The 12,069-nt window shown below is 44.0% G+C and overlaps 1 protein-coding gene across 3 annotated transcripts in view; it reads left to right on the top strand.

The window, feature by feature from the left end:
• GPM6B (glycoprotein M6B) overlaps window positions 1-12,069 on the top strand; it is a 146,428-nt gene that overhangs the window by 120,566 nt on the left and 13,793 nt on the right. For all 3 annotated transcript variants that reach the window (XM_039873721.1, XM_039873703.1, XM_039873713.1), the window contains exon 2: window positions 11,150-11,336. In XM_039873721.1, coding sequence (XP_039729655.1) covers window positions 11,150-11,336 — 187 coding nt within the window. The remainder of the gene's footprint in view (window positions 1-11,149; window positions 11,337-12,069) is intronic.

A 12,069-nucleotide genomic window follows, 5' to 3' on the forward strand; every position in this document is an offset into this window, starting at 1 on the left:
TTTTTAGGGTACAATTATATATTATATAATTATATATATATAAAGTGGCCTCTTCGATAAATTTTGACATTCGTATGTGCCCACGTAAGATGGCGACATGTCCATCAATCCCAAAGTTTCCCTGGTCCCTCTGTAAGCCCTCCCTCTCACCTGCCCTCTCCAAGTGACCACTGATTTGCTTTCTGTGTCTCTGTATTCGTTTACATTTTCTAGAACGACCCTTATGAAGATTTGTTCACATAAATCCTCTCACTGTTTCTGACCTATGAAATGTTGGGTGATGATGGCTGCTTAATAGCTCCAAGCTTTGTCTGATTTTCATCCTTCCTTCCTGCCTCCACTGACCACACCATATGCACTTTGAATAAAACAAAAAGACCTATTCTGCTACCACCTACAGTGGAAGAGTTTAGTTTGCACCCACTCCAATCCGGCCTACACCCCAGTGCCAGATTAACCTCTTAAAAGCATACCTTGGATCATGTTGCTTACCTGCTCACAAACCTTCCCTGTCTCCTCACTGCCTGCCAAATGCAGCCCACAAGGCCACAGACTCCACCCGCCTTTCTGGCTTCTCTCCCGACACTGCCCTGGCATCCTTGATGAACTCGGCCACACCCTGCATTCTCCCCATGTGCCCCTCACCACGTTGGTCCTGCGCTCCTTCCCTGATGCCGTTCCATAGGCCCTAGCCATGGGATCCTTCTGTTCTTCAAGGCCTGTCTCCACTATGGCCACCATACACCCTTTCTTAGCTCCTCGTACTAGGCCAAGGCGATCTGTCCCTGTCTCACTCCCCACGTCCCTGAGTCATCTCTTTATTCTACTTTGATGATTTCTTATGTTTTTCTGTCCCTTGCCTCACTCCAAAGTGTCAATACTGGAAGGGCAAACCAAACCCCTGCAGCTCCAGCACAGTGCCTCGCGTAGAGCAGCAGTTCAACAAACACTCCTTGAATTCAGTGAAATCCAGGAAAGCATAGACACTATCGCCCAGATGGTCAAGGGGGTTGAGTGCTGCCAAAGCTTGATAATGTAGATAGTTCTCAAATTTCTTGAACACCCTATGGATTTCCATGCTCTTAAAATCTGTGTCATCTGAACTTAGAGCTAGCTTCTCCTACTCACCATCGGTTTCCCTGATTCTTTGCTCCCCCATTTCACTAGGCTAAGAACACACACACACATGGTCTTTAGGAAAACCAAAGCCAGTTTCCACAAAGGCAAAGGAAGAAATTAATGAGTGTCTATTTCTTGAATTTGTTTATTCTTACCAGGTGAACATTATCTTTACTTTTATATAATTGCTTATCGTCTACTGCTCATGCCATATTGCAGATGTTTGAAGCTAATCTATTTTAAGATTTTAATCTACTTAATAGATTTCAGGACGAGCTTTTTAAAAGGATCTGCTGAAAAGCAATTCCTTTGATATTATTAAAAAGAGTTTCAGCATTTTAGCATTATATAGTTGAACTTTTACATCAACTACTCTAAGAAGCTCAAGGGAGAACTGAGAAGCAACCTATCTAATAATTTAAGTGATTTCTCACTTAGCTCTTTCACAGGAATCCCCCGTAACTTCACGATACCTTCTTAATGCGCTGTACCCATGGTTCACAGACTTTTAGGAGATAAGTCCCTTTATACTCTTAAACATAATTGAAGACCCCAAAAAGCTTTGGCTTATGTGGGTTGTGTGTGTAAATCTTTTCTGTATTAGAAATTACCACTGAGAAATTTGTTATTAAAAATGCTTATTATTTATTCAAAATAATGATAAACCCATTACATGTTAACATAAATAATATTTAGGAAAGATAGCTTCAGTGAGAAGAATAGTACTGTTTTACATTTTTGCAAATCTCCTTACTATCTGGCTTAATATTAGACAGCTGGATTCTTACATTTGCCTCTACATGCATTCAAAGGCTTCTTGGGACATCTAGTTTGGGTTGAAGTATATGAAGAAAACTCAGGGTCTCACAGATATGTACTTGGAGAAGGGAGGAATGTTTAAATGGCCTTTTCATATATTTGTACTCTATTCTATTAAAATCTCTTGCTCTATCTTGGCTCTGTATTCAAGAATGATTTTGTAACATTACACATTGGTCATTTGAAAAAATCGATTCTCTGAGTTGTGCAGATCTTTCAAATATGGACACATTTCATTGTACCAGATCGAAAAAGTGGCATTTGTTCATACTACCACCAATTGCATCAAGAAGCCTTTCAAGTGTTGGGAAGCAGTCATGTTCACTATGGTAGGTACGAGTTTTCCAAAACTGATTGGCAAAAGATACTATCAATTGTTTCCTTTGACGTGACATGCTCATTTGGGTCATTTTGTGCAAATTTCTGTCAGATACTCAAGTCTCAATCATTGTAACTTGTCAGCTATTTCAAGAAAAAATGGTGTGCCACAGACACGCGCGCACACACACACACACACACACACACACAAAAGATGCTAGTTCAGCTCGTAACTCAATCACACAAGAACTTTGCCTCCAGACAACCATCACATTTTAATACCCACCAGAAGTGCTTTCTGCATCCTTCCCATTTCATCGCACAGATTTTTGAAAAGGTATATACTTGGGTTCAGATCTAATGACATTCATCATTTTTTTCCTGCATCCGGGACATTTTTAAGTGAAACTGTTCATTTTGTTTTTATCTTTGTTACTGTGAGTACATGGTGGTGAAGAATGCACTGCTGATTAGTACCCTTTGGTGCCACTGCCTGATTCGCGCTAAGCTAAGCCATCAGCACTTTTACTGTGCAAATGTCAACACAGTGAATTCAATAACATCTTAGTGCTATTATAAAAAGTTTGAGCCTCGCAGACCTCCTAAAAGAGTCTCAGGGTCTTCCAGGGCTGCACAGACCCCCCTTTAAGAGCCACTGTTTTCTGCCCTTGTGGCTCGGTGCGGGGCCAGTGGACTGGCAGAATGGAATCACTGCCAGGCAGCTGGTAAGACATGCCCAGTCCTCTTCCCAGACCTGCCTAAATACGAATCTGCACTTTCACGAGATCCCCAGGGGATTTATCTGCACATTAAAATTTGAGAAGCCCTACTGTTCTAACAGGGATCCTGGAAAGGGCCAGGTGGTAAATATCTGTGGAAACCAGTCACCTCTGCCTTGGAAGCTTGCAAATAGCCACACACAGTAGATGAATGAGTGTGGCCGTGTTCCAATAAAACTTTATTTATGGACACAGACATTTGAATTTCATATACTTTTCATATGTCATGAAATATTCTTCTTTAAGGGTTATTTTTGAAAATCATTGAGAAACATAAAAAAAGCATTCTTGGCCATACTCGTTCTCCAACCTGGGTGCTCATTGAAATCACCTGAAGAGCTTTGTTTTTAAAATAGCAAACCCTCTAATTCCTGAGTCCCGCCCCCGGAAATTGAGATTTAGTTGGTCTGTGGTGAAGTCTGGGCGTCGGGACTTTCAGACGCTCTGCAGATAATTCTAATGTGCAGCAAAATTTGAGAACTTCTGCTGTACAATATTTTTTAAAGTAAACTTTATTTTCAGCAACTTGTTTTAACCGTCAAATTCAACAGTAACATCAGGTATCTCTGCCAGGATTGTACATTGTAACCTTAGAGCGAGGGGTTTCTCGCCCTTCGTGCTGGTGACATCCACATCCCATCCTTCTTTGTCTTGGGGAGGGGGCAAAGGAGGGGCTGTCCTGTCCTGTACTCTGTCAGGTAATTAGCTGCATTGCCCTCCCCGTTGTGGTGACTGAAAATACTTCCCCACATCCTGCCCAATGTCACCAGGGGCGGGGGGGGGGTGGGGCTGGGCAAAATCGTCCCCAGTTGAAAACCACCGGTCTAAACCCTGCGTACTTATCTCTGCATGCGGCCTCAGGGATTCTCCATCTCACCACTAGTGACATTTGGGGTCAGATGCTTGTTGGGATGTCCTGTGCACTATAGGGTGTTTACCAGCATCCCTGGGGTCAGTAGCACCCCCTCCCCCAGTTGTAATGACCAAAAATATTTCGGACATTGCAGAATGTCCCCTGGAGGCACAGTCACCCCCTGTCTAGAACCACTGCTTGGGCCATCTCAGAATCAGAGAGGTCTCTGTCGCTGACATTCACTTTTGCTTCTTTTAAGTAGAATTCTCTCTGCCTCCATTTTCCTGATGCTGGCTGTTTCTGAGTTGCAAACCTTGGTTGTTCTCTTTTTCTTTTTAATTCTGCGGCTCATTAAGAATCAGTAAAGTAGCAAGGAAGGCCATGCGTAGAGCATGGTGTGTGTGTGAGAGCGTGGAGTGTGTGACGTTCGTTCCCTGGGGAAGAATCTGTGCCTTGTTCCCACTGGCCCTCCTTCTGAGCCAGCATTAAATCTGCAGCCAGGGTCACAGACAACTCGGGGCAAATCACTGGGCCGTTATGAACTCACAGCCATGGCAACGGCCATCCGCAAGCTGGAGGACAAAACGCGTTTTATTCTGTTGTTCTGCACCAAAGGTTCTAGAGATGCTGGAGACAAAATGGCCATTGAGAGTTAGAGGCATCGATGCGTACTTTTTCTCCCTACTATGTGGTTTATATTTAAACTGTCTTAGACTAATAATGCACATCGGAGTTTTTGTGTGAATCAACACCTAAAATTGAAAAATTCTCTTTAGTCGCAGAGACCCGCTAAGTGAAGGCTTAAGACATTGTTAACCTAAGAGTTTTTGGGGGTTTAATAAATAAGAGGTATTGAGAATTACTAGTAAAATATGCTAGAAGACCTGGCCTTGATTTTTTTTTTTTTACTTGAGTAGATCATAGTCATCATCAAAAACAAACAAACAAACAAAGGCTTTCCTCGCCTTTTCTGGTTCATGTTAACCAATGTTGTCCTTGCTGGTGTGAAGCTGGGGAAAACCTGAGTGTGGATTTATAGGCGTCTCCAAGAAAAGCACTGACCAACCTTCGGTAGCATTAACTTGTAGCAGTGTGGGGCTCTGCCGATGCTGAACCCCACCTCCACACTTACAAACATCAGCCTCGCCTGCAACTTCTCATACTGGGGACAGCCTGAATCACAGATCCAGTTCCTTTGTCTGTATAAGCACACTCAGCACCATGGTGCGGTGGGATGGGGGAATCAATCTGTTTTCCCAGACCCCGTCTGTGGTGTGGCACTAAAGCATCTTTGTCAAAAATTCTGAGGTTAACAGTACTTGCTTGGCTCAGAAAAAGCACTCTAGTTGCAGTCTTTTCAAGACAGCTGAACAACTTGGAACATTTTGTTTTCTGCGTCGCTGCCCCTGGAACTTGCCATTTGATTGCAAGTGGCTAGAGTTATGGCCAAGCCCAGCGGGCCACCTCTTAAGGGGAAAACATCAAATATGGTTGAACACAAACCGGACACTTCAGGTAGGCTTGGGACAGCACTCCTGAGACTGGGAAGATGGGACCGCCGACTAGAGGTGGGCTTCTCGAACTTTCCTGTGCGCCAAATCACCTGAGGGGCTTGTGAAAATGCAGGTTCTGATTCAGCTGGTGTGAGGTAGGGCCTGAGAGTCTGCATTTCCAAGCTCCCTGCTAAAGCTGATGCTGCTAGTCCAGGGACCATGCTTTGCAAAGCAAAGGGTCTAAAGCACTTTCAACTGATAAATGGTCCACTCATATCTTTTCTTGACCTCTGGAAGTTTTCATTGCTGTCCAGCGGAAGCTGACAGTATCCATGTTTAGCTCTTTTGAGCTATAGACCCACTTGTCCAATCTCCTACTAGAAATCCTCCCTTAAGATGACATCCAATCACCTCAAATTCAACACATCTAAAACGAAACTCAACATCTTTGTCCTCAAAGCCTCTTGTGGTCAACCCTCGCTCAGGGAACAACACAATATCCATCCGGTTATTTGTGCCAGACATTGAGGAGTCGTCCTTGGTACTCACCAGTCCACCCCCACGCCATGATCAAATCCACCCCAAGTTGTGCCCATCTGACATCTTTATCATCTCTCAGACCTAACAGTTTCTTTAGTCTCCACCGCCTTTGCCCTGGTCGAAGCTCTTGTCATCTTTCATCTGAATCATTACACTGGGTTCCTACTGGTCTCTGCTTCCACTTCGTTCCCATCACATCAGCCCCAGTGATCTTTACAACTCCAGTCTGGTCCCCGTGGTGAAAAATGCTCAGTGACTTCACATGATTCTGAGGATCCTTAAGGTGCCCTAGAAAGCCCTAAGTGGTCGAGCTCCAATAGACCCGCCCCACTCCCCCCCGCCTAACTTTGCCTACCCGGTGGCGTGCATATTCTCTGTGTTCTGGCTTCTTTCATGCCTGGGGAAGCTCCCTGCTCTTTTCCACCATAGAGCTTTTGTTCCTTCTGTTCCTGGAACCCCCTCTGTAACCCATCCTTCTCTCCTTTTACCTAGTGGACTCAAATTCTTCCTTCATATTTAAACTCTAGAAGGCGTTCCTGTCCTCCTCCCCCCGCAGTACCCTAAGTAAGTCCCCATTGTTTGCTCCCCTGGCGCTTCTGATCTTAAAACCATTTGGTTAATGTCTGTTTCCCCCATAGACTATAAACTCCATTAGACGATAGGCTATGCCTACCGTAGCTCACCATTGAGTCTCCATTGCCCAGCCCAGTGCTTGAGACATCGAATGTTCACTAATTGAATGAAATGGAAGGGGTGAATGGACAGCTGCTCCCTCCTTCCCAATGCTGTCATCCTCACCCATATCTGTTACCCTGCTTAAATGACAGCTTCAATTAAAGAAGACCTTTAAGAGACCCCAATTCCCGAGGTGTTGATACAGCAAGGTTATGGGTAGAGTTTCTCTTGTTTGAGTGAGGGCTGAGCTGTATCTTCAGGTGAACTTGTGCTAACTGTTTCTTTGAAATGTTATAGGTCATCTAATATTGGTTCTTTTAAGTATTTTAATAACTGACTCATTAGCCATGTCTAATGTCTCGAAGACCATTGTTTTGTGCAGTTTTTAGTTGTTTCAGGCAGGAGAATATATTTGGTCCCTGATACTCCATTTTGGCCAGAAGCCAGGAATTGTTTTATGGAGTTTCTGATTCAGTTGTTCTGGGGAGAGACCCAAGAATTTGCATTTTTAATATGTTCATAGGTGATGCTGATGCTGCTGGTCCTGGTATCACACTCTATCAGTGCTTCTGGATATGAGACTGCAAACTTTTTCTGTACATAGCAACTATTTCAGGCTTTGTAAATCATATGCTCTCTGTCACAGCTACTCAACTCTGCCGCTGTAGGGAAAAATCGCCACAGACAATTTGTAAATGAATGAGTGTAAGTTGTGTTTTAATAAAACTTTATTTACAAAAATACAAGGTGACTCCTGGTTTAGGAGAACTGGGCTGTTGACCCTGCGATAGATACTGTAGTGGGTAATAGCTACTCTGTTTCAGAGTGAAGGGCAAGTCATTAATTCTAGGACTTGGCTAGTCCCTTTATATAGAGTTTGACGGTTGCTGTATTTAGGATGATATGGTAGGCAAGGAGATGTCTGCCTTTTCAGGCTGTATTTCTAACACTGTAAAATAAAACAGAATACTAATATGGACATACAAACAAACAAACAAACAAACACAAAGCCCTCTTGCCTCCTCCCACATAAATACACCCAGAACTGACTCCATAATTTGCAGGCCCAGTGTAAAATGAAAAATCAGACACCCTTGTTCAAAAATTAAGAATTTCAAGATGGTAGTGGTAGAGCACTAAATCAAACACAGGGCCCTCGAGACTGCACAGGGCATCCTGAACACACATCATCATGGCCTCCACCAGCACCTCTGCCACGTACATATCTACATGTTTTTCAAATCAGAAATGCTATTTATGTGAGGACATTAACAGTATAGATATCCACTTTGTACAACAGTTCGAGTTTCTCTGAGATAAGTGTGTGGTATGCGACCAAACTGTCCAGTGTTCAAAGATACCTTACACACTGCAGATAGAGGTAACTTCTAGACTGACATAAAAGGTACAGTGGGGTGTAATCCATTTACAGATGGTTGCAGATCCACCGCACATACAATTTTAGCCCTGCGGGTAACTGGTCAGCCAAGCTAGAGTAAATGATGTACCCAGCTGTATCATTTCCTATAAACTTTTCCCATGTTGATTCCACAAGCTTCTACTCACATTGGCCAGCAGGGTCCATAAGAGCTTTATCTGTGCACGTGGGACAACGGTGACCAATATGACTTCTGTAGGAGCCAGAGTTTCTATTAGCCACAAGTAAAACCATCTGCCGAAAACATAAGCGCACTGGCATCTGCTGAGAGACTATGATTCATTGAAGTGATCCCCAAAATTCTTCAGTCCCTGGTTTTCCCTGCTGTTATAAAACCAGACCCACAGCATGGGACATAGAGTCCTTGAGAAAGATAAATTGGAGGGAAACTTTAGCCTTGATCTAGTGGTGAATTTGGGACTGAAAAGCAGCGTTCTAACCCACTTGTCTTTTTGCGTCGGAGCGGCTGTGCTATTTCCTTTGAAAGAAGCAGGATGCTACAACCCTTTGGATGAAAGATTGTTTTGAAGCGGCAACTGTGGATGAGTTATATTGTTAAAGGACAAGTGTGCTGTGCTGTGACACCAAACCTAACTCCAAATGCTGAGAAAGGATGTGGGTTACAAAAATATTCAGAAATAAATGAGCATTTTATCAGATTATATGTCAGTGTCACCACGTCAGTTGCTTATGTATTCTGCATCCGAAGTCTGTCTACAGAAAGCTTTTCCTAAGCCCTCTCCCATGGGAATTATATTCCCTCCCGTTCTCTTTCTCCTTCCTTGCCCACCATCCACTGGCTCTCCAGCAGTATCTTGGCCCTCATCGTGCTGTACCATAATAATTACGTTATGTGTCTGTCTGCAGCATCACACTGATCTCCTTGAAGGCAAAGAAGAGGTCTGATTTCCTAGATGTATCGCTGGTGCCAAGCACAGTGCTTAGCACCCAGTAGATCTTCAGAAAATACTGAATTAACTTAATGAAACCCAAAGTAAAACTCAGAACCCAGTTCATGTCACAGAAAGTCAAATAAGTGGCAGGTCGAACTGTGTCTTCCAAAGCAATGTTCTATGATGATAGAATGTTTTATATCTGCTCTGTCCCAGATGGTGGCCACCAGCACATGGCTGTTGAGCATGTGAAATATGGCTAGTCCGACTGAGGAACTGAATTTTTATTTTATTTTATTTTATTTTATTTTATTTTATTTTATTTTATTTTATTTTAAGTAGCCACATGAGCTAGTGGCTACCATATTAAACAGCATCGTCTCAAGGCCACACATCTCTACCCAATAAGGCCCAGCTATAACTGCCAGGGAAACAGCCACTCATCTTGTTCCTTACATCATCATAGAGACTAAGGATGAGGGATGAGGGAGGTCGTAAATGATATAACACATACAGGTCTATTTTGTTTTTATGTAATAGGACACATCCGGGCTGGGGATTTAAGTTTCTCTTAGTTTGAGAGCCTGGAAAGAACTTGAACTTTTAGTTACATCCCTCTCACTTCCACCCCCAGAAAGTCATATGACAAAATCAGATTGAACTCCATCATTCTTGTTCACAAATCTCAGGTGCCTGAAGCTTTGGAAGATACTGACTTGCTGTGAACTTGAACTGTATTGTGTACTGGGTCTTTATGTAGTTTTATAAATCCACTTCAGAGAGGTTGGTCTTAATGAACACAGCTTGTCACCTTCTGAAATAAAAGGAAGCATGCTGTCTTATGAAATCCTAACATTTTTTATTTTCCAAGGAATTAAAGAGAAATCTGATAATGAGAGTTCACAGTCAACTCTTGCATTAGGTTGAAGCAAAAGCTAGTTTAGAATGGGATGCTCATCAAAACGGAAAAGCCCGCCTCCGGTGTTTTACACTGGGTAGTCATTCCCTGTCTACTGTAAAGACCGCTTGGGGAAAAGAAATGTAGCTTAATGTGCTTGCCTTGAAGTAATGAACTGCCCGTGATTGCTATGAGACCTCATAATGCAGGCAGAGTTTGATTTCCCTGACAAGCTATTTACTTAAGGGTCTGGATAACAGAACCAGAGATGGGAGGTCGGGAGGTAGTGACATTATCCTGAGGCCAGCACTGCTCTACTGAAACTAAATGTCTCCGAATGGAAAATGGTACCCGCCTCTGCCCGTGGATGTCTTAAGTAAAAGGTTATTTTAAAAAATGGATAAAAGTCTTATCCTTCTCAAGGTGAAGAGTGAATTGTGGCCCTCTCTCCTTCATTTCACTTCATGGATGCTCATTTTGTCTTTTTTTTTTTCCCTTCTGTTCCTTTTCCTTCTTCAAGTACTTAAATGCCACCCACCAGTTCTGGGTTCTTACTCTGAAGGTGTGTGTCGGGGGAGGGGGGCAGATGGAAGCCGGGGAGGAGGAGGACTGTGAATAAACTGCTTGCGCTGCCTGGCTGGGGGACATTTTTATCACAAAGTTGAGGTAATTTCTGATACTGACATGAATGAAACTTGAGTGGACCCACTTGAGTGGCTCTTGGTGACTTTGTATGTCTAGGGACCAAAATACCCATCACCTTACCAAATTATCACGTTGATATTTTTCTGAACGCAGCAACAGTATAATTACTGTGTTTGATTCTTCTGGTTGCCCAAGAGGTAAAGGCTCGGGCAAAGCCAATGGCTGCTACAGAGTCACTTAAAACCCCCGAAGGTTGAGGTCGGGGGGAACTTGCTGGCCGCTTTTCATAGAACTGTGGCTTCACTGCTTGCTGTCCCCTCTTTTGAGTGTTAGTGGAATGATTGCTCCTCATCGTCACTTGAGCGGGTCCCCCCACCAGCCCCGGGTCAGTTGGGAAGCTGCAGAATTGTGACTTACTCCATAACTATTTGTCAGTTGGCTTCTCTGCTACTCACCCCGAGCATATTAAGCTACATTCCCTCTCGGAGCCCCAGGGTCCTCACCCACAGAATAGGAGATGATGACAGCAACCCCAGTGGCCCTCATGCTGTTCAGCGAGTAAGCATAGAGCATGAGAGGGGAGGTGGAGACAGACGGCCTACTCTGCTCATGTGTGGTGCTCATGAAGGCCAGAGACATCTTGGCCATAACAGCTGTGTTTTCTCTCCTTTGGGTCCAGGCTGCTTCGAATGCTGCATCAAGTGTCTGGGAGGAGTCCCCTATGCCTCTCTGGTGGCCACCATCCTCTGCTTCTCTGGAGTCGCCTTGTTCTGTGGCTGCGGACATGTGGCTCTCGCGGGCACCGTGGCGATTCTTGAACAACACTTCTCCACCAACACTAGTGACCACGCCTTGCTGAGTGAGGTGTAAGTAGCTACTTCCCTTTAAAAATGTATTTAGAATGCAACCATCCCGTGATGTTTTCAAAAGGTATACAGCTGATGCTTTTCATTAAAGCTTGCTATATACAGAAAGAAAAAGGTCCAGGAGAGAGGGAAATAGACAGAGCCAAGAATGCAGTGGGCGTTTGCCCCTCCCCTGCTGGGTAATTTGGGACTGCACATCTCACCCAGGGGAATAGGAATGGCAAGATGCACACCGAGGACACTCTGCACACTGTAGCCGTAGACATGGGGGACCAAGGCAAGGCGATATAGGTTGATGTTGCCAATTATCACACCAGAGAGTTTTCATGGTTCCCGAGTAACAGGCGCCCTCCAGTGTTCTCACAGGAAATGACCTGTGGTTCCTCCTCCCTGGAATGATAGGAACCCTGGTGAGGACTTAGCCTAACTTGAAGTCTCTAGGAGCAGGCCCTTGGCATTTAGTGATCAGGCAGAAGAACAAGCCCCAGAGTGTCTTCCAATATAGAAAAGGGGAAGTTTAAGGGTGGAGCCCGAAATCTCTGTCTTAGCATTCTGGAATCATTCTCATTGGAATCTGAACAACTCATGCTCGGATTCTCATAACTGTGCAAACTCAGCAACAGTGTATTTATTTCTTTCATGTCTTTTCCCCTTTCTCCATCGCCTTCAGTGTTTTTTCCTTGACTCCCAAAGTCTCACGGTGTTGAGGTTTCTTGTGAGTATAAGAAACTTC

Source organism: Pteropus medius, unplaced genomic scaffold (genome assembly GCF_902729225.1).
Source record: "Pteropus medius unplaced genomic scaffold, Ma_sr-lr_union100, whole genome shotgun sequence".
Classification (NCBI taxonomy): domain Eukaryota; kingdom Metazoa; phylum Chordata; class Mammalia; order Chiroptera; family Pteropodidae; genus Pteropus; species Pteropus medius.